Source organism: Parasteatoda tepidariorum, chromosome 3 (assembly GCF_982258835.1).
Source record: "Parasteatoda tepidariorum strain Cologne lab strain chromosome 3, Ptep-v5.0, whole genome shotgun sequence".
Classification (NCBI taxonomy): Eukaryota; Metazoa; Arthropoda; class Arachnida; order Araneae; family Theridiidae; genus Parasteatoda; species Parasteatoda tepidariorum.
Window position 1 is genome coordinate 17294010 of NC_141757.1, and position 22751 is coordinate 17316760.

General features: G+C 32.6%; 1 protein-coding gene across 1 annotated transcript in view; it reads right to left on the minus strand.

Annotated features, from left to right (window-relative positions):
• Positions 1–1550: 1550 nt before the first annotated feature.
• The window catches only part of LOC107436231 (secernin-3), a 58540-nt gene continuing 37339 nt past the window's right edge, over positions 1551–22751 (minus strand). Inside the window, exons 2-8 of the mRNA XM_043051042.3 lie at positions 16333–16538; positions 13818–14005; positions 12419–12618; positions 11144–11353; positions 6959–7056; positions 5408–5575; positions 1551–3995 (exon numbers count right to left, since the gene is read on the minus strand). Coding sequence (XP_042906976.2) covers positions 3741–3995; positions 5408–5575; positions 6959–7056; positions 11144–11353; positions 12419–12618; positions 13818–14005; positions 16333–16521 — 1308 coding nt within the window. The 5' untranslated portion in view covers positions 16522–16538 and the 3' untranslated portion in view covers positions 1551–3740. The remainder of the gene's footprint in view (positions 3996–5407; positions 5576–6958; positions 7057–11143; positions 11354–12418; positions 12619–13817; positions 14006–16332; positions 16539–22751) is intronic.

Here is a 22751-nt window from a genome sequence, read left to right on the forward strand (position 1 = left end):
TTTCCATTATCATATTATCAATAAAACTCTTAAAATAATAGGTTTTATGTCAAATAGTCAAATTCACAAGCCTGGAGTGGCATCTAGTCTAGTTTTGAAGCTGTTTTTTTTTTTGGGGGGGGGGGTGGCATGCATAAACTGAAAATGAATAAAATAAGCTGAATTATGGTTTTTGAAAAAGAACTCGAAAAAACGTTGAGAATAGTTATCAGAGAAACATTATTAGTTATTCAAGAATTGGTTAATTTTATTTTGAAAAGTTCAAAGAGAAATACTATTTTCATAATAATGTTATAAAGTTTGCCATTTCTTTTTTCTACTCACTACTATAATATTCACATTATAAATAATTTCATTAAAATAACCAAACCATCAAAAAAATTACTGTTTTGATATAAATATAATTACAAGTTTAAAAAATTATTACTGATTTAAAAATTGTAAGCTCTTTTTTTTCCGCAGAACACCATTTGGGAACCGCTGTTGTAAACAACCCTGTGTCTTGATTGAATTTTTTTCCTTGCTCTAAATTTAAAAAAACATAACTCTTTATAAGATTAGATAATAATAGATTTATCTTATGAAGAAATGATATTGATTCTCTCTGTGAAAAAAAAAAATTCTCTTTAATTTTTTTTAATATGTTAGTAATGTCAGTGCTTTTTTGTTTAAAAAAAATTCTCATGCATTATGTGATATATTTTTTTGCTCTCAATATATGTTTCAATTTTATATATGGCTGTCCTAAGTAAAACTTTTGAAAAAAATTACCATGGCCTAATAATTTTAAATGTTTGAAAGAAGAAAGAGTAGTGAATTTTTATTTTTAAACAATGAATATTTTAGAGTTTTCAAAATTACAAATCCTGATTTTGCAGTTATATATATATATCTTAACAAACTTTTTGTGAATTTATAGTAATATTTAACAATCATAATAATGCAATTATTATGTTTATGCAGCTAAAATTACATGGTATGTTTTACAATGGTATTTTTTTAATTTGTTTGCTGAATAACAATGTATTAATTAACAAAATCTTGCATATTTTCTGACTTTTCTATGTTAGTGTTGCTATTTTTTGTTATGAAATTATTACTCACGTCATCAACTCATTTACGTTTGCTTATTTTTATATATTATATCTATTTGTTTTAAATAAATATAAAATTTTATATTATTCTTTGTGATTTGAAGTTTGATTAGTTTGGAAGCATGTTATTAATTCTGCATACATGCATTTATATATATATATGCATATAGAGTAATTACATAAACTTGTTAATCATTTTTTTATCATCATTATTATTATTATCTTGAACTTGTTGTTTTGACAAACGAATGTTTGTTTGAGTAGATCTCTTGCTTGCTCTAGCAATAAGCAACAAATTAGCCAAATGGCGACAGACTAGACTGAATGCGATTTTTTGGAGAACCCCACTGTGTCTTAATGTTATTGTTCGAAACTTTTGAGAAATGCCCTTATAGAAAATGAATGACCCCAGATTTTTGCATCAAAATACACAGAGTTAAATGTAGACCCAACACATCACTCAAAATGAGTATTTATTTGATCTTAAGTAAATCAAAATTGATTTGTATGAGTACATAATAGTGATAGAACAAAATGAACATAATACTTAAGAAAATCACATTATTTTCTTTACAGTAGATATTTGAAAGTTAGTACAGTAAAAGCAAATTTATAACTTTTTCCTTCATTTTAGCTTGAAGTTCGTTGACTGATGATTGTTGTATTTAAATTTATTTATTGAAATATAAATTTCGCAAGTACATACATGCATTTAACAGTGAGCAAAATTTAATTTTAAAATAGGAATGTAGAAACATCAAATAGCACATAAGGAACATAGTGGATGCAAGGGAAATTAATAAGTATTTCCATAAATGACTAGAAAGTGAGTAAAATGTAAGAAAAATTTTATATGTCATTCAAATTTTTTTTAATTTAAAAGAAAATCGTATACTTCATATTTGAATAGAGACTTGTCACGCAAGTCACTATAATTATCTGGTTGAATTATTTAAAAGTGATAATTTTATGTCTCATTATTATAAATATTTTTAGTTTTCTAATGCTTAAACAAAGCAAAGAAGAAGGTATTATAAAAAAGTTTATTTTTGTTAATGCTCGAATCTGTCCAACATGACAAATAATTTTTATCATTTCGATCACGTTGAGAAACATAATAGTAAAGAATCAAGTCTAATGTTCTTAATAACTTACTGTCCGACTACCACGAGAATTCTTCCAGACATCAGACTTGCCTGTTGGCACTGAGGTAGCGAGGATAAGTCGCTTTGAATAGGGGTGTTGGGTGTTTTGTTTCATATTGTTTTAGATTGGAAGAGTTATGCCATTTCTTCCCTTCTCTCCCATTCGAAATGGTTTTATTTTTGTTTCCATAGTAACAGACAACCTCAGACTTTCAGTTAGGAGAAGTTCTCGAGATAGCTGAACAGCAGACAGGCGTCAGGCCACACAATCAAATTGAGAGGAATCCACTTTCAGCTAGTTTTCGAACTCGCTCCTTTAGTTTGTAACCAGAGTAAGAAAATGTATGCAATAGTGGTTTAATAACCATTAACTAGTACTAAAATGTTGTATAAATTTTTTTTTTTGGTGATTGAAAGCGCAAAATATTAATTAAATACAAACGAAATTATTAAAACGCAATGCAATTTCAAACAAAACTAATAACCGAAATGCCTCTTCACCTGATTTTCCAACCTTAAAATTATCATAAGAAATTCTCGAAATTCATTTTGATCTAATTTTAAATAATTCAGTTTTAAACAATTTACAGCTTTTAATTGCCTTGTAAAAATTTCCCATTTTTTTAATAAACTAAACAAATTTTTATTCACAATTACAAATAAATAAACTTATTCAAAAGCAATAAAGTTATATATACTTTATAATTAGATTATATTTTTAATAAACTTTTCAAGAAAATACTATCTTTTAAATGAATAAAAAAAAAAACATTTTAGATCATATCTAAATATATGCACTAATTTATTTTTAAATAATTGTCAGCTGCCTTGCTTAAATACTAATATGTATTTTAGTCTAGTTACCTGGTAATGAAAAAACTCACTAATATTATCTTTGGTACAGAAAATGATAAAAAATAAAGTTATTTATCGTAAATAATAGAACAGAAACAGTATGCAAGTGAATATAAAGGAATGTTTTACAAAACTAAGAACTTCGTTAAAAAAAAATATTGCAGAGACTAAAACTTGAATATCATTAACTGACTGGAAAAGACAAAAGGTGCTGAAGTGGACAAAAACTTTAAATTTTTTATTACTTATTCCACATCAGATAATTCATTCCTAGCTAATAAGAAAAACTAAGTGCGATGCCAATTTATTTACAACTCGTCACACATTAAAAAAAAGTATGAAAAATATCGCATCAGCATAATCAAACAAGCATTCGTTTCTTTTTCTCAAAAAGTAGTCCTGCTAAGTGTTGCACATTCGATTTTCATGCAATGTTAACTTCTCGTAGAACATTAGAAAAAAGCCCCATTTAGCCATTTTGCAATATGGTAACACCGCGCATAGCCAAGCTAAATAGTCTTATTACATACGAGGAAGTCTTTTATGTAAGTAGTATACTAAATTGCAAACTAAATGTAATAAGAAGGCCTTGTCACTATGATCGCACATCGAATTATTTTGTTCCCCTTCTGTGAAGTGGAATCATTTACTTGATGAAGTAGAACTTTATTTCAGATTCGACCAGATCCTTGAAAAGGTCTTCGACTTCTTTGGCCTTGTCGGATGTGAAATTTTCGACGAAGCTCTCCATGTCTTTGACGCACTGTGTCTCTAGACTTCTCAGAACTGAGATAACTTCTTTCCCCTTTGGATTATCACTTGTAAGAATGGGATAAGCTTTTTGGTGTTTGGTATAAAGGGTGTGATTTCTATTCACTTGGGTTTGGAATCTTGGCTTGATCTGTTAAGAAGAAAGATTTGTCATTATATCTAATATGTTACAAGCATTATTTCTTTAAAATTAGTTCTAAAATCTCTTTCCATTATTCCCCTACCGCTACTAGAGTTCCTTTATCTAACATAATTAGAGAATTGCTAAATGCCTGTAGCAGTCTATGATGGGTTGAAAGTCAACATTTACCGAGAAGAAATCCTGTTCCTGTATATCGAATTCCTGGGTCAAGTATTGGAATATTAGAAGAAATCGTGATAGAAATAAGAGACGCCCGGTGGCTGAGTGGTAGCACTTCGCGCTACCGTGCCGCAGGTCCTGGGTTCGGGCCGGGCAAGGTTGACTTAGCCTTTCATCCCATTAGTGGGTCGATAAATGTGTACCAAGGGACGTGGAACAAGACACTGGGGGTTCCGTGTTCGGCTGACCACCTGACCGGAACATCTGCTCCTACACCCCAGAGCCCAAGGTCAAGAAAACTGAGATGGGCACAGTAGGCCTTGACCCTCTATGGGCTGTTGCTCTACTGAGTTTTAGTTTAGATAGAAATAAGAAAATGGACCATTTTTTACCTATAGTATAAACTCCAAGTTACAGTAATCAATCCAAGGCGCACCCTATTTTATAGTCTAACCCTATTTTTAATTAGCCATAGGACTTTTTTAAAAATCTATTTTTCACACAAATATTACAATTTTTTACACAAATACAAGATATTGCGGACAAATTAAAAATGAATGAACACAAAAAGAAAAAAACTATAAAATATTTTATCGAACAGTAAAATATAGTTAAACTCCCAGAAAGCATGTAACCTTGCGGCAACCGTGTCTCGGAATTTTCTTTTAATTGTCTCGAAAATGTTTGTACTAAAAACCTTTTTTCAATAAAGCATAAATATTGCAGTTCCGAACCTTTCATCCTAAAAGGATTAAAAATTATTTTTTTAAAAGGTATTGTCACTTAGGTCCATAATGACGTTTTAGCTGACGTCACACTAGCCATGTGATCAAATTGCATTGTCCATTAAAATTTCATGACAAGGTGGATTTTTAGCTGAGCATACGAGACGTTGAGAAAAGAAACCTTGTAATTACCTAGATATAAGATTATTTTCACCTTGAGACCAGCTTTATTCAAGAATTTTTCACGCTTGAAAACCCTAAGTTAACCTCGATTTAAGGGTTTTATATAGAAGGTTGTTTTCCAAGGTTTTGGATTAGGGTAATGTACGTAGAATAGAGCAGATTGTCACAGATCTCGGTTTAAGGTTAGAAGGCTTACACGTAAACCACAAAACAAACTTTTTTAAGTTTATATTAAAAGGATTTTACTGAGTGAATAAACCTTATTTTGCTATCTGGGATAACTTTAATGTTATTTTTCTTTTGGACATACTTATTTTCAAAGCTAGCAAATACCTTAGCTGGATCTTCGTTATCAGGATAAGTAGGTGATACAATATGGCGTGAAATTCTATTAGATGAGCAGAACACAAAAGGTTTAAATACTGAATGTGCTGGATCAGGAGTACCCGTAAACCAGTGACAAGAAGATCTTTGAGTATCAGGATTTGGTAAAACAGATACCTAAAAGAAAAATCAATTAGTATTTTTAGTGAAAATCAATACAAACTATCAATCTATAGTATTGCTTAACGGTGAAAAAATTTCAAAATGTTTAAAGACAATAACATTTAACTCATCGATTACGCTTTATTTTAAATCCGTCGTTTAACAGCCGACACAATTTTGGGATTACGACTACTAATGTTTAACTCCGTAACCTTGCAATTTTGAACCCAATCCAGAAGGCAAAGAAACTCCTGGTTCAGTGATATGTTATGGGAACATGGAGGATTTTACGACTCGACAGATTAACGTGCATCGACAGATCTAACGTACTTTGCGGGGATCAAACCACCGACATGGGTCCAGTGCCCTATTTTATTTTGTAACCGTCGTTGAACAGCCGACACAATTTTTGGATTTACGACTACTAATGTTCAACTCCGTAGGCTTGTAATTTTGAACCCAATCCAGAAAACAAGGAAACTACTGGATCAAGTATTGGGAGAAATTTACCTTCGTGAAGGACTTCTTTGATGGAACTAACCCGCAATTACTTTACGTGGAGAGAAAGACCACAAAAACCTCCCACAGTTAGCGTGACGGCAAGGGAACTCTAACCCATGATACGTTTACCACTGAGGATATTTCACGTCAGCACTGTGGTCGGTGCAAGAAGGATGCGGAATTCGTATCGACCAGCCATTGCCGGGATCGAACTCCGGTTCACCTCATTGGAAGGCGAACGCTCTATCCCGTGAGCCATCACGGCTCTCCGGTGCCCTATTGGCGAAAGTGAAAAAAAATTAAAATAATTTTTGAAAGGGAAAGGAGGTATAGTTTGTCTACGGTAAGAACTCCCCCCCCCACTACAAAGTCTGAGGCCGTCTGCTGCTATGGAAACAAGAATAGCGCATTTCAGGCAGGGTAGTTTCTCTTCCCTCCAGGGCTAACACAGAGGCAGAAGAAAAAGATCCCTTTTCTTTCACCGACCCGAGTCAAAACCTGTCCTAAACAGGGACCGTCCACACCCCTACTTGAAACATTTATACGTCGTCACCACAGTCACGGGTCCCTACGAATGACTAGGGGAGTTCTTACTTTGGATAAACCAACGGAAAACTCATTCCAATTCTACAAAAAAAAATATAAAAAAATCGCTCTTAGTATTCAACACAATTGAATTATATTATATATTCAATTATTAGTATTTAACACAATTATTTTATTCAACACAACCTGAGTAAGTGTTTTATCAACCTTTAGTAAAAATCAGTTTGAGAACCATACTATAAATAGCTTTTTATTTTATTTTCGACGATGATTCTGAAAATGAATTTTAAGGAAGGTTATTACCGAGCACCGAGTGCATTATTTGTAACCGTTAAAAGCATATTAAAGTACCTGAGAAGCTGCTGTAGGAAATTCGTGATCTAATCCTCGGCAGATTCCACTATCACAGTCTCTTAAAACATCAAACATGGAAATAGTACTAAATTCACCTGCAATTGAAAAGTAATTATTAATAGCAAAACTATATGAAAGGAAGAAATCGAACGGTAGGAAATTAATATCAGATATTTTAGATAAAGTTTTTAACAATTACGACCGAAGTACCAAATATCCTAAAGACCAAGCTAAACAAAGTATAGAAAGTCCAAAGTGCGAACTCCAGTTGTAATAGTCACACTTATAATAGTAATAGTCCAGTAGAAAGATCACACTGGAACAATGTGCCATTAGCTCTCAGTGATAAGACGCTTGGCATTTTGTTCACATAAAAATAACTTCATAAAGTTAACGATAATAACTCTAAAAATAACGAATAATTTGCGATAAAAATGACGATAGTTAAGAGAAGCCTTTATAGTTCAGGGGATAGAGCATACCCCTTTCAATGAGATAAACCGGGTTCGAATCCCAGGGATGGCTGGTCGATACGAATTCCACATCTGGCTTGCACCAACCACAATGCTGACATAAAATATCCTCAGTGATAGACGGATCATGGGTTAGACTTCCCTTGCCGTCAGGCTAACCATGGGATGTTTTCCTCTCCGTGTAATGCAAATTTGGTTTAGTTCCATCAAAAAGTCCTCCACGAAGGCAAATTTTTCCCAATGCTTGATCCAGGAGTTTCCTTGTCTTCGAGATTGGGTTCAAACTTACAAGGCTACGGCGTTTATAAAAATAGCTAAGAGAGAGCCGTGGCTGCTCAGGGGATAGCGAATTCGCCTTCCAATGGGATGAACCAGGTTCGAATCCCACTGATGACTAGTTGATACGAATTCCGCATCCTGCTTGCACCGACCACAGTGCTGATGTGAAATATCGTCAGTAGTAGTTGGATCATAGGTTAGAGTCTCCTTGTCAAGAGGCTAACAATGAGAGGTTTCAGTGGTTTTCCTCTCCAGGTGACGCAAATGTGGGTTAGTTCCATCAAAAAGTCCTTCACGAAGGTAAATTTCTCCCAATACTTGAGCCAGGAGTTTCCCTGTCTTACGGATTGGGTTCAAAATTACAAGGCTGCGGAATTGAACATTGACAGTTGTAAACTCAGAATTGAGACGGCTGTACAAAGCCGGTTATAAAGGAAAATAAAATAACATAAGGAAGGTATTTAAAAACTAAGCGTAAGGTATGTTGCATAATATGTAAGGTGTTGTTGGCTATGAACTCGAAGGAGTAAAATGGAGAATGCCTTGAGTACTAGATGCAACTGTTTTTCAGTCTTCGACTCTCCTGAAAAATTTTCTTTTTTGAGTTTTACCTTTTACAATTTCTAGTCCTCAAATGATTTTGCAAATAAATCTGTTACTGAAAGATAGTGATAATCAATCGAAAATTGAAGAGAAAAACTGAATCAAAAGAGAAACGTGGTAAGTAATTGGTGATTAAGTAAATGTAGTTTTTCTTTTTTATCTTTAGCTTCACATCTAGAGTGACGTACTAGGCGAATATAAATGCGTAACTTATCTATTTTGTCACTAAAAATATTTGCTTCACCTGAAAACGATTATAAACTGGTAAAATTTGGTCACTATTTTTTATGGTACATAAAACATGGTATGTTATTCATAGTTATCACAATCTCGTAAAAAACTTTTATTTTTTTTTCTCATTAAAAAATAATGACTAACACCTAAAAAATAGGGATTCCAAAATAACTACTTTTAATACACCGTTGAAAAAATGAAGGAAAGGAAGTGTACACTTTGGGTTAGCGTAGGATTAAATAAAGTTTGAAATTTTGGATTACTGATTGTATAAAGTCATCTTTAACGGTTGCGACTCCTACAAAGCAACTCAAAAAGTTAAGGAGTTGCACATAAATAAGACATAAAAGGAGTTATACATACAAAGTCATTAAAACTTTAAAGCGTTTTAGGTGTAACTACAGAAATAATTTTACATAACCAGTTTAAAATTTAATTAACATAAATGGCTAATAACAATTAAACTTAAATGTACAATTGAACAAATATTTTTAAAGAAAAGGAGTGTAGTTGTAGTAGTAATTCATTTACGTCGCACTAGAGCAGTGTTTCCCAAAGTGTGGTAAGCGTACCAGTGGCGTACGCAGAATTTTTTCAAGGGGGGTGTTCATAGTTTTCTGAAACTACTAAAAGATATTCGAGTCTGCAATAAAGCACTATTATTTCCCAAATTTAGACAGCTAGACAATTTTGACTTTTTATTTAGACAACATTGTTTAGTTAAATTTTGTTTTTATTTTTTAAGTTTAAGAACATAATGTAATATCTTCTAAATAAAGTACAATGTCATATGGGTGGGAAGTAACACTTTGAGGGCCACTTTCACATTCATCAGATTTTGTTATGCTAGAAACGTTTTCTTCAACGGAAGTATCACATTTCTGTACAACAGAAAAACTTACATTGGTACTAGTTTCACTAATTTCAGGTCGCGGTTTTTTCTCAAAATAATTAAAAATTGTTAAATTCTTGCGTTTTGACATCCTGAAGATTCAAGAACAGCAAATATATATATGGATTGGTACAGAAATATCCGCTATGCTACGATCTCAAAGTTTCGAGCTTGAATGAAAAACTTCAACGAGCACAGTATCTCCAATGGTATTGTTACTGATTTCTTCACTAGTCGAAATAGTGGCGACGACGGGTTCGGCGATTGAATGAACTTTTTGTTGAGATAAATCAAAACAGATTTAGCGACAAGCTCTGAAAGACAAGCGGCAGTGAAAACTCTTAGTCTGACTAACTCCACTGAACATTAGAAGTATCTCGGTGCACAGCCGCGTAGCGGCTTTAACCGATTCGTCGCTATTCAGAGTCGATGATGTTGGTTCAGTCAATTTCCACTCCTAGGAGAGGTGGACTCTGTAAAGAAAAGAAAAGATCACAGGGGCTGTGGTCGGTACATGGCAAAGGAAATGTCCTGTTAGGTTAGGCTGAGACATCGGAAATGAGGGATTGGAGCATAGTCACAAGTTCGGCGTTCTGGAGTAGCTCTTGCATCTCCTTGAAGATGAGGAGCAGTCTTGTGGCTTTGTCGGTGATCTTGGTCGGTTGCTTCCCTTTGGTCTTTTTAGGACGTTCACTGTACTCCGTTCCCCCTTTTATATAATTTTTCACCACATCTTCAAAATTCTCGAATTGTCTCAAAGACGACAGAACGTCTAGGATTCCAGAATCATCGCGTAAAGACCTCGCGAATGACAGATAGTCTCGAAAACTATACTGGTAGGACAGAAAGGAACCAGTCCGTAACAGTATCACGTGAATTTGGTTTCAAAAGTACAACCCTATTATAGTAAATGTTTTTTCAGTATTCTGAGAAATACCGTGAGAAAAAAAAGTAGGCATAAGGCAGATAAAAATATATAGTCTTAAAAAATAATAGCTCGCATAATTTCTGCTAAAATTTTTATTTTTGCCATTTTGTCTGAGCTCAAGGGGGGTGTTTAAACCCCTCCCTTGCGTACGCCACTGAAGCGTACCCCCAGGGATACGGGAACAGTTTAGCGAGGGTACGCGTTCTTATGCGAAATATCTTGCAACAAACGGAAATTTCAAAAAATTTTATTTAAAAATAAAGCTAGCCATGAAAATTTATGATTACGTACTTTTTTATTGGTTGTTTTTTTGCAGAGTTAACAGTTAATAATTAGTGGTATCAACAGCCAGTTGTGATTTTTAACTTAGTGCAATTTTTTATAGTAAAAAATACGTTCATTTTTTTATTAGTAGTACACAGCTTAACGAAAAATTTAGAAAGGGTACACTAAAGTCATCAGTTTGTGAAACACTGCACTAGAGCTACACGAAGGGCTATTGGAGACGATCTGGGAAACATCCCTGATAATGATCCAAAGACAAGCTTTCACAATTTTAACTCTCTGCAGAGGGGATAGCTTAACTACCTAGCAGGAACTAAAAATGCTGTTCTCTATTTATATATATATTCCAACGACTTTTTTCGGCAAGAATCCTAATTGAGGGCGATGATTAAAGAACAATATAAACTGTTCTTGAAAGTACTTTTAAATAGAATAAAAATAACAAATTTCAGTTTATTTAAAAGCAAATAAATGGTAAAAAAAAATACCTGATGCTGCTAAATTTTCGAGTAGTTCTCTTCCTTTGGTGTATCGTTGCGTCGCACTGTCGTTAGGATTTCCATAGGCAGCCGCAAAATTGAAATCCCCTTGACTTGGATCCCAAAATCCGTTGGATTGTGCATGCTCCTTCAGATCTTTACTCATTAAATCAATCTTCGTTTCAATAGAGAGAGTATTCGATATATTTCTACAGCCGCCTGAAAGAATGCGTAAGCATTATGAGGCTAAATTGCTAAGTAACGAGACGTCACGACTTGGGAGGGAATAAACATTATACCCCAAATTTTAAACATCTATAGCTTTTAATGTCAATTAAATGTCTAAAATGTAAAAAATATGAATAAAAATAATAATTTTTTTTCTTCAAAACTCAATGTTTTGAGCTGTGTAGGCGGTATATTACCTACTAATAAAGGCCGAATCTTGATTTCCTATTACTTACTCTAGTTATTCCATACTATAAGTAACTTCGTTTTATTTCATTTGTTTATTTATTTTTTGCCTTTAACGTTCATGTTTTAGAAACATTTTTATAAAAGTAAACCTAGAGTGCAACGGCATACCAAATTTTTATAACATCTATGCAAATCCAAGAGCATTAGTTTCTAAAGTTAATGTTTTTCAATCGCAGATATCTTACATTGAAAAGTTGCTTACTGCCTGGCAATTTTGAGATTCATCTAACATCTAAGCCTGGCTATTTTCATCTGTGCCAATTCAAAAATATAAGTCTCTAAAGTTGAATTGGCAGACGTCTTAAATTGAAAAGTTGCTTACTGTCTGACAGTTTTCATCCATGCCAATTCAAGAACATAAATCTCTAAGATTAGAGTTCTTGAATTGGCAGATGTCTTAAATTCAAAAGTTGCTTACTGTTTGACAGTTTTGAGAATCATCTATGCCTGGCAGTTTTCATCTATGCCGATTCAAGAACGTAAGTCTCTAAAGTTAATGTTCTAGAATTGGTAGATGTCTAAGTTGAAAAATTGCTTACTGCTAAACAGTTTTGAAATAAGCACTCAGGGACGATTTCAAGTTAGGTTTAAGTCTCCTCTCGTAATTGACAGACCGTAAGACCATGATTGCTGAAAGGCCATATTTACTCTTATCAAAATATTCTAAGGAAATGAAATTTCTACAACTCTTGTAGATCTCAAGATTTTTAACGTGCATATATGATATCAAAGCTAAATAATTGTTATTTCTTTAAATATTAATTTTTAAAAAAATCTTTCAGAAATTACATGGTAAAGAACACTAACTAGTTACTTGTTCAGCTGCCCACAGTTTTCCAGCTGTTTCTAAGACCCAAGCTTCTTTATGATCTGCTATTAGGAAGCTATTATGGTAAGTGAAATCAGTCTTCGTATCGGAACAAGGCCCTCCTTGGCCATGCTCTTCCAAGAGGCTAGTTATGACGTCGACAGCTTCCCTTGCCGAACTCGCTCTCTCAAGACCCAATCTATATTTATAGGGAAAAAAATTAAATTGCATTTTATAATAGATTCATACATTAACAATACTTTTTTGCTTATTTCTTTTTAATGCCTATTTGCATAGTAAGTATCGAGTCATGTGAATGTAACCCAATTTATTCACTGAACTATTATTAAGTAACTATACAAGCACAATAGAGGTAAATGCTCTCGGACCCTTCAATACAATATATAATATATACAGGGTGACAAGAAACGGAAACAAACGGACTAACAAGAATTTTGTTAAAATATAAGTAAATAAATTAAATATAACAAATAATAATACGAGTAGACTTTTACTAATATGTTAATTTAATTAGTTTCAAAGTGGTTGTCCTTTGCAGTGACGCAGCAGCTTATTAATATTTTAAACAATGGGCAGTATGTATTCTACCCTTAATCTACCCATGCCAGCTGAAGCAATTGAACTAGAGAGTACAAGCTTTTGTGTGGTTCAGTGCAAGCTCTAGACTCCTAAATGGACCATTTTCTTTAATCCATACCGTAGGATTGAGATCTGAATGTACGGTAGCCTATTTTTAGACAATGTCATGTCCGGAAAATGCGCCTTCTAACACTCTTGTGTCTTTTTAGTCTTGTAAGCTGGTGCAAAGTCTTATTGAAAAATACAATTTACATTGCCTAAGTGCTTTTTCGCCCATGGAAGTACAACAGCGTTTAGAATGTCCGATTGGTACATTTCTTTATTTAATTTAAAACCGCAATCCACAAAAACCAGAAGTGCTTTACCGCTTGCTCAATTTTCATCCCCATACCCTGACCAATTTTCGGGTTTTGGGGTTGTTCAACGATTGCTGAGGTGCTTGAAACGCCAACAGACCATATCGTTTTGGGAAATATGAGCTGGTTGGATGGTAAAGGGCTTCACATCAAGGAAAGGAATCTTTCCAACCGCTGACTTGCAGCCCATTGCTGGCAATTTCAATAAGCGTTTGCACCTGTGAAAAGCATATTTTGTAAACCAATTAAATTTATTTCTTAGTAAAAATCTACTCTTATTATTATTATTTATGTTTTTTTAAACTTATTTATTTTTATTAAAGTTATACTTAATTTCGCCTGGTTTCACCAAGCAGACTTGCTGATATTGGCAAGTGACATTAGAAACAACAACCTAATTTGTTGTATCATATTTAAAGGCTAGTAAAGAGCATGTATTTACCTCACTAAGTCCATTCCCAGTAGCCTTTCTTCAATATCATCATCTGCATTTAGTTTAGTAAAGACAGCCTCGTTCCCTATGCAGACATTGGCATCGTTTGCGCCCATCTCCGCACCCCACATCCATGCCGGCTTGCTCAAGATTACTGCATGAGTGTGCTCAGCTTGGGGTATGGCTATGTAAGTGCACTGAAAATACACATCGTAACACACTGTGAATTTTTTGAATAAGTAAAACAATTGCAGAGTATTCTATTGTCATATATTCACCCTTTTCACATATTTTTCGAATTCATGATAAAAATGAAGTAAAAAACTATGCTAAACAATGAAATACAAATCAATATTTAGCCTAGTAAAAACAATAACGTTATTAAAATCCAAATAATCAATGCTTCAGGGGGATTAAAATTAGCAAATCCAGTTTGATTGGCGGATCAAATTTCAGATGAATTTTTAACAATCGTCTATCACACCGTGTAAGTTTTCTCAGGTAATCAAACAAGTTTAGATGTTTAAAATCTCGTCCTACTTGTTAGCGATTCATCAGGAAAACCTCTTTTGTGTATAGTTATTTACTTTTTTGATGAGAAATCTTAAAAATATATATGAAAGGTGGTTATTAACATAACCTCTAACATTTGAGATTTTTGAAAATTATTTTTTTTAATTAGTGATCTAAGGCAAAAAATTTTAATGGAAGAAATTTCGAATGAGAAGTAAAATTTTATTGGAAATCTGTGTATTTTATTCACTGAAAAGTTAAAGTAAAATGAATTTCTTGGGTTAAAAAATAATCCGCAAGCAAGACTTGTTTGAAGAGTCACGGAATTTTGGTTTTCAATGAGCAAGTTTTATCCAAGAGTGGAAAAAAAAAGTTATCAGTGCAATGTTTCTATTTGTGTAAACTTATTTTTGCGAGTCAGGCTTCTCATTTGGGCTATAAATGAAAACGACTAAAAGAAATCGACTGAAAGTTTGAAGTGACTCGTGTTTTATCTTTTCAAGTGTAAAAAACCAAAAACAAAAAAACAATCTCAGACATCTCATTAAGCAGATTATTAAGTTAATAACACACTAGTTTGCTATACTAACATATTTTTTTTAATATTTTAGTATGTAAATTCTTTCACTTAAATAACTAGTTTGTTAATATAACAACAACAAAAAAAAACTATGAAGACATTGGTAAATCAAAATTTTTTTTTGCTTTTGTTAATTAATTTTTTTAATAATGGTAAGAAATTAACAAAATCTGTAAAGACAAATATATAATGTATAGTTTGTCTAAAATAAGAGCTCCCCTAACCATTCATCTGGACCCGTGGCGGTGACTAACGAGGTATAACTGTTTCAAGTAGGGGTGTGGGTTCATTGCCTAGGACTACCCTCCCTGAAATGTGCTATTCTTGTTTCCGTAGCAGCAGACGGCCTCAGACTTTGTGGGGGGGGGGAGTTCTTACCGTAGACAAACTATAAATATTTTGGAGTTTTTGAAGGGGGTGGGAGGATTATAAATGGATTAGGAACCAAGCATTAGTCCATCTAATCTCCTACATATCTGCTTAAATTACATTGGGAAACATTTTTTTTTCTGTTGCATGAGATTTTAAAAAGAATCGTTTCGCTGATTTCAAATCTACAATCGGCTTCTCTCTACAAGCTAAAGTTTTTATGCAATTTAATAACATATTCCTAATCGGGATTACTTAAAATTCACTCAAGTGAATACAAAGTGTCCCCACTTCTCTGTTACGTGAGGTGTATGGTTGAAAGAAGGCGATAATACATTTTAGTTAATGATGCAATACGTTAAAGTCGCATGTTTTTTTGTCTTTAATATTATTTTCAAAGGAGCAAACAAGTGCCTATGTATGTATATAAACCAATACGTTCTTCATAAATTTGTACTTTCAGTCAAAGAAAAAATATAATTTTAAAAAAAAAAAAAAAATTAGCTTTTGGAGCAAAACTTATTTCAGATGTGTAATCCCCACACCCGAATTAGGTAAGCTCAAGTACCTGCATAAATGCAGCAAATAATTTGTACCCCAGTGTTATTCATATATTGTGATGGACAAAATTCTTTTAATTCTAATTTATTAAAATGTTAATGCCTACCTTAACAAATAGAAAAAAATATTTTCTAAAATTCTAAAAGTTCTGTGGCAGTTGAAGACAGGCATGAAGAAGAGACGGAACAGACTGGTAAAAAACCAGTTCATTGATAGGGCTTTCGGGTTGAGTAAAATAAGCTTTTATTATTCTAAAAAATAAATTATTCATCACTAGGACTACTTTCTCCAGAGTGAAAAAACAGCCCCACAAATATGTCATAATTATTTTTAAAAAATCTTGATAGTCGTAGATATTTCAATCTTGCCGAAAACAATCTGTAATGAAATGATTTTCTTACTAGTTTTTGCACTTTTCCGCCCTGGTTGGAGAGTATGCATTGCGGAACATTCGGTATGTATTTAATTAATTTATTTATTTTAATATAGAACATAAATTACCTGAACTTGGGTTCCAGATTCATGATTTTCTGCAGGGAAATACACAACTTCTTGTACTTCCCCTTTTGGTCGATCGGAATTTTTCCCGAAAACAACACTGTTGAAGGCTGTGCTCGGAGGAAAAACTACAAAAGTATCACAAGACTGAGGAATGTTTCTAGAGTAGTCACTAGCAGGTTTTTTGGGCATACTGGCGACTGAGAAATTTGGAGAGAGAGAGAGAAAAAAAATTAAATTAGTCAATTAAAAATTAGATAAGATGTAAGGGAATGAAGGCACAGAATAGTTGCAATCGTTATGCAAGAAAATATTTGAAAAATATGCAAAAATGAAAAAGTGTTTAGAGTTTAAAAATTGTAAATTATTATGAATATTTTTTTAGTACAAAATCATTAATTTTTAAAAGTAAAATATTCATTGCCCACTAAGTGTACATGTAAAGCATTCAGAAATTATTTTTCATATTTTTATTTAAAAAAAACAAACTCCACTATGACTTTTGGGAGGGGGGAATTTATCCCCTTAATATAAAAAAATACATTTTTGTTATTTGCAAAAAAAGAATTAAAAATCGAAAAGACATGCATAGTTACAAACACAGTCGCTGAAAATTTTTTTTAATAGTAACAACATTTATATTTCAATGTATAAATATTTATTTTCAAAGTTAAAGACTACCACTTTTTTAAAATTATTCCCAATGATCTTATAAATAAGCAGCTTTGAACGCGTTCTGAATTCGAAAGTTAATGACGAAATCGATTAGTAAGACCCTTAACAACTAAACCTTACAAATAGCCAAATGTGAACACGTTGGGTAACAATTGAATTTAATAATAAAAACGCATTTTATCTTCCCTAATTATTATTTTACTAGCAATTTGTAAAACCATTTCCAACGATTGTACAAGTAGGTTGTGGACAAGTCCCAGAAATGAAATTTCAATTACAAAATCGAATTAGGTTCAAAAAACTTTGTCCCACACAGACGGTTCGTAAGATATGGTTCCCAGTAGATCACCGAAATCAAGCTTCCTTATCTGCGATCCGTGAGCAGGTATATGACCGCTTTCATCAAACTGCAAAGGGTAGGTCGGAATAGCCTGGTTGGTAGGGCACTGGGCCCATGTCCAAGACTCCCCAGGCCGAAGACTCCCCGTGTAGTAAATGGTAACTAATGCACGTTAAATCTGTCGAGTCGCAAAGTCCTCCATGTTCCCATAACAAATCAAAACCTCTGGGGTACTGATCCATGAGTTTCCTTGTCTTTTGGATCGGTTCAAACTTACAAGGCTACGGAGTTGAACATTAGTAGTCGTAAACCCAAAATTGGGTCGCCTGTTAAACGACGGATATAAAAATAAAAACATTCCCAACGATCGTACAAGTAGGCTAAGGGCAAGTCCTAGAAATTGAATTTCAATTACAAAAGCCAATTAGGTTCAAAAACACTTTGTCCCACAGTAGACGGATCGATATGGTTCCCAGTAGATCACCGAAATCAAGCTTCACTATCTGCAGTCAGTGAGCAGGTGGATGACCACTTTGATCAAACTGCAAAGGGCAACTTTTAGCAAACTGTTTTATTATAGAGTTCTCGATTTTGCACGCAGGTCATCGTGTTACCAAAGCGGGTGAGTCATTCTGCCTGCAGTGCATTAAAATCGTAATGACGCATCTTTAGGAATGTTTCCCAGGCCGTCACCAAAAGCTCATTGTAAGGTTCTAGCTACAAGTAAAGTACCACGACTACTACTGCCAAAAAACCTCTACCTACTCCAATTATTATTCCATAAACACTTAATAAAATTATTCCTAACGATAGTGAAAACAGGCAGTCATGAAGACGTTCTGAAAATTGAGTTTCAAGCAGGAAAACGAATAAAATCCCAAAATCGTTTGCTTTAGTCTTGTAAAAAGTTATTAGCACGTATAACATGTCCAGTGGCGGATTCAGCGGGGGGTCATAGGGGTCATAACCCCCCCCCCCAAAAAAAAAAAAAAATTAAAAAATAAAAATAATACTTTTTTTAATAGTTTTCAAAAGAAATAAAATATTTTAAAAATTATTTAAGGGGGCATATACACCTAGGCTAGGTGGGTCGGAAAAATCGATTATTTTTTTCTTTATATAATTATGTTCTTCACTGCTTCAAGAATCATAATCCAAAAGATTAAAACGAAATTCGTCATGGTTTCATTGTAAACATTAATAATGTTGAAGCGAGCCGAGCACTCCAAGAGCTCTTCAATAGGTTTAACCAAAGATTGTATGAAGGTGAAGATGGGAACAGAGGATAAAATGGACAGACTTTCCCCAGATGTGATAAAACTTATCAATCTATGAGTTTTTTTACCTCGTCAAACTGTTACAGAAGGAGATCTTATAACCGCTCGTGAAACTGCCGAGTTTTATAGGAATCTCTTAAAGGCTTCCGTAAAATTTGTCGAAACAGAATTTCGTCTTTGGGTGGCAAAATGGCAGCGTGAAACAGAAGCAGGACTTGAAGTGCCCAACGATCTTTCTAAGAACATTAATGCCTGTGACATCGATTTGTACCCAGTACCCAACAATCAATATGTTGTTGAGAATTTTAATAACTCTGCCAGTTAGTGCAGCAACAGCAGAACGTTCCTTTTCAACTCTTCGACGTCTCAAAACTTGACTCAGAAGAGCAACTCAAAATCAAGAACGATTAAATGGACTCGCATTATTAAACATTCATCGAGAAATTGATTTGGATGTTGAAAAAAATCATAGACAGATTTGCCAAAGTTTCTAAAAAACGCATTACATTTATTATTTAAAGATGTTGAATTCTTGAATTATTTATATACTAGGAGGCTTCGCCCCCTGCTCGCTGGCGCTCACCCACCCCCGGAACTGCTTTCACAGTTCATTTTGGATTGCTTCGCAATCCAATGCTCGCTTTGCTCGCTCATTGGATACGTTCTTAACGTCTAGTTTTTGTATACTTTTTTGAATACTGAAGTTCCGAAAACTTTTCACTGTAGAAAATTCTAAACCTGTACATTTCAATATTAATTTGAAATTGCAAACAGTTCACATATTTTTCTTAATCACACTATTCTAAATTTCAGTTGGTGAGAAAAGTAACTGTTGTAAGTTTTGTTTAAAAGTCTTTCCCACCAGAGGGCTAAAGCCATGTGTTGTAAAACAATATGAAATAGTAGTCTGCCACTGAACGCCGGCTGTAAAGCATATCGGCTCTGATGAAGATAATTTTGTAATTTTAATTCTCTGAATGGCGGCACCTTAATAATATGGAATTTATAAAAAAAATGTATATATTTTTGATTGTTGATGAAGCCCATCATTTTGTGTTTTTATCAGTGTTCAGAAGCAGAACAACTATAAGTTTTTTAATTTTATCACAAAAAAATAAAATGCATAAAAAACAAAGAAAATGAGTATAGTCATAGAAAAAGTTAAAATTATAATATAGTATTTGTCAGTTAAAATAAAACTTTTTGTTTAAGTCGTTGCTAACAATTCAAATTTCTCCGAGGCAATTCTAAAGTATAAATTAAGGTAGTATTGTTAAGTTGAAACACAATATTTTTAGTTTCGATGTCAACAATACAATTCAATTTTTCACAAAAACGATTGTTTCCATTATTAAGTTCAATGTCAACAATTCAAATTTTTCTGAGGCAACTCTTAACCTCTAAATATTATTTTTTTTTATGAACTCATTTCTAAATGTCAGTATTCAACCACAAAACAACCTCAAATTTAGCATGAAGTTGTAAAATGCAATGAAAGAGAGTCATAGCAATAATGAAAGTAGAAGTAAAGTTAGTACTGTAAAATTAAAACAATATTTTTAATCAATGAGCCAAATTCTTCAAGACGCAGTTGTAGAAGTAGGTTGCTTATTTAAAACTTTTTATAGAATTTCTTTAAGAACACAATTGTTAATTTGGGCATTTGGCGATGCAACACTTTTAGAATTGAAGGATTTGTTACGTCAAGCGCTCAGGTATCATAATTTTGATCTAGTTGCGCTTCTATGTCATTTTGATTTATGTTGCCAAGTTAACTTTCAAAAAATTCTGTGACTGGCAACAGCATTTTTATTTTTTAAGTTGTTTATTTTTATTTGTTTTAGAATTCGTTATTTTTTTAGCGAAATGTTTTTTAACCTAACAGAATTCGTTGCCGACTGTTTTCTTTATGAATGAAGAAAATAAAGTAAATATTTAACTGTTGTGAAAAGAATCTTATTTAGTTGTACAAAGTACTTCAGCCAAAATTTGGGAGCCATGTAAGAGAATTATATATATTAGATCAGAAACACATCATTAAAAGGCAGAATGCTTTGGTGTTTTCAAAACAAAGCAAACGTTGCCACCGGCGGAAAAGAAATACAGCCAAAATTTGGGAGCCACGTAAGAGAATTATATATAATAGATTGTTCATTATGAAAAAAATAAATGAGAAGACTAACATTAAAAACCCCAGTTTTTTTTTTTTTTTTTCAAAAAAAAAAAAAAAAAAAAAAAAAAAAAAAATTCTTTCATAAAGAAAAAATTTTCTTTCATAAAGAAAAAATATATGGGGAATCTGAGTCTATGACCCCCCCCCCCCCACACACACACAGGAAAAATTTCTAGATCCGCCGTAGAACATGTCCTATTTACTAATCTGGAATTTCCATAGTTCCCTCAATATTTAAAATGGTAAGGAAATAACAATTTAAATAATCATAATTTTTTCTTTCTAAGCAATAGTCAACATTTAAAAATGTGATCATTTGATTACACTACTGTACTGCTTTCTTCAAGAAGATATAAACAGCATACGTCAAACAGAGTTTAGCTAAAAACTAAAGATTGTAGAATTCAGAATTTTGTTTCAATCCTAACAAACATTTGTGTTAATGCATAAAATGGATAACACCAGGTTCTGAATCGATATCAAACTAGTGCTTTCCTAATATAGGAAGTCACGTGAACTGTGCAACTTGATATATAGATAAATAAGTAAATAAAATAAAAAAGTATTTCGAAAGTCAGAAACACGTTTCTAATCTTGGAAGTCGAGGATTAATTAAAGATGTCACCGTACATCCAAGGAATTATGCAACTGAAACAAATGTTATATTTCCTGTTATGTCCATCACTCATTTCCACAGAGATTCCGGGAAGAAAAATTACGTCATAAAGGAAAGAAAAAGAGGGCTGTTTAGCTGTGACGTCATAAAAACCGGATTCAAGGTCTGCACAAAGAATTAAACATGATTTCAAACAAGGGCGAGATGTAGAAAGTACTCTAAAATTAATTGCGTTCAACACATTATCGGCTCCAGTAGTGTTCTTTATTAAAGTTTAATGCCGGATAATATCAAAGTAATCTATATAAAAGCTAATTTTTCGAATTGGATAAAAAAATTGTAGCAATATCTTCAAAATAATTAAATTTAACATATTTATCTCCAAATCTTTTAATTTGAGAACATTATATATATATATATATATATATATATATATATATATATATATATATATATATATATATATATATATATATATATATATATATATATATATATATATATATATATATATAACTTAAACAAGGATTATACGATTTAATCGGGTCTACCCTTCTTATATGCAAAATTCTATATAAATTTTCATAATACATATCTGCTATACAATGATGTGTAATATGTAAATTTTTAGTAGTATGGAAAGTCACGAAAGACAGTTTGCGATGAAAAAAGTAATATTATGCAATATTTAGCAGGAAATTTCCGCAGACAATGGATTTTTGACGAAATACATCATAAAAACTCTTCACAAAGGATCGTACATGAAGAAGAAGCAATTTTAATCTACCATAAGAATGCGTGCAGGCAAACGAAATTATTTCATCATCGATAATTTACGTCATAAATTCAAAAAAGGACCTTCAACTAAAGTATTTAGATGATGTTTGTAACTTAAAATATTTCAGCGAGTATGGTTTTTTCTTTGACAAAACAAATAAAATAAAAAAAGAAAGAGGGGGTGGAGAGCGATTAATAGGATTGTAAGTAAAATACTGAACATATATTATTTATAAAAATGTATTTCCATAATTCTTTTGTTCTATCAGACGAACTGAAATAATTTATTCTTTTGAAAACATTATAAGAGGATTTTCATTAGATAATCATTAGCATATTATTAAGATAATTTTAAAATCATTATCATGATCATTAAAATAATTTTAAAAATAATAGAATTTCGTAAATTATTTTGACAGAGAATGCGTTAGAAAAAAGAATAATTAAATCTGGCAACTTGTTGTTTCCTTAAAGATTATAGATAAAAATTGTGAATAAAAAAAATCGTCTGTTGCTGATGAAAGTTGAAAATACTTTTAAGTCTTATAATTAATAATCGAAAAC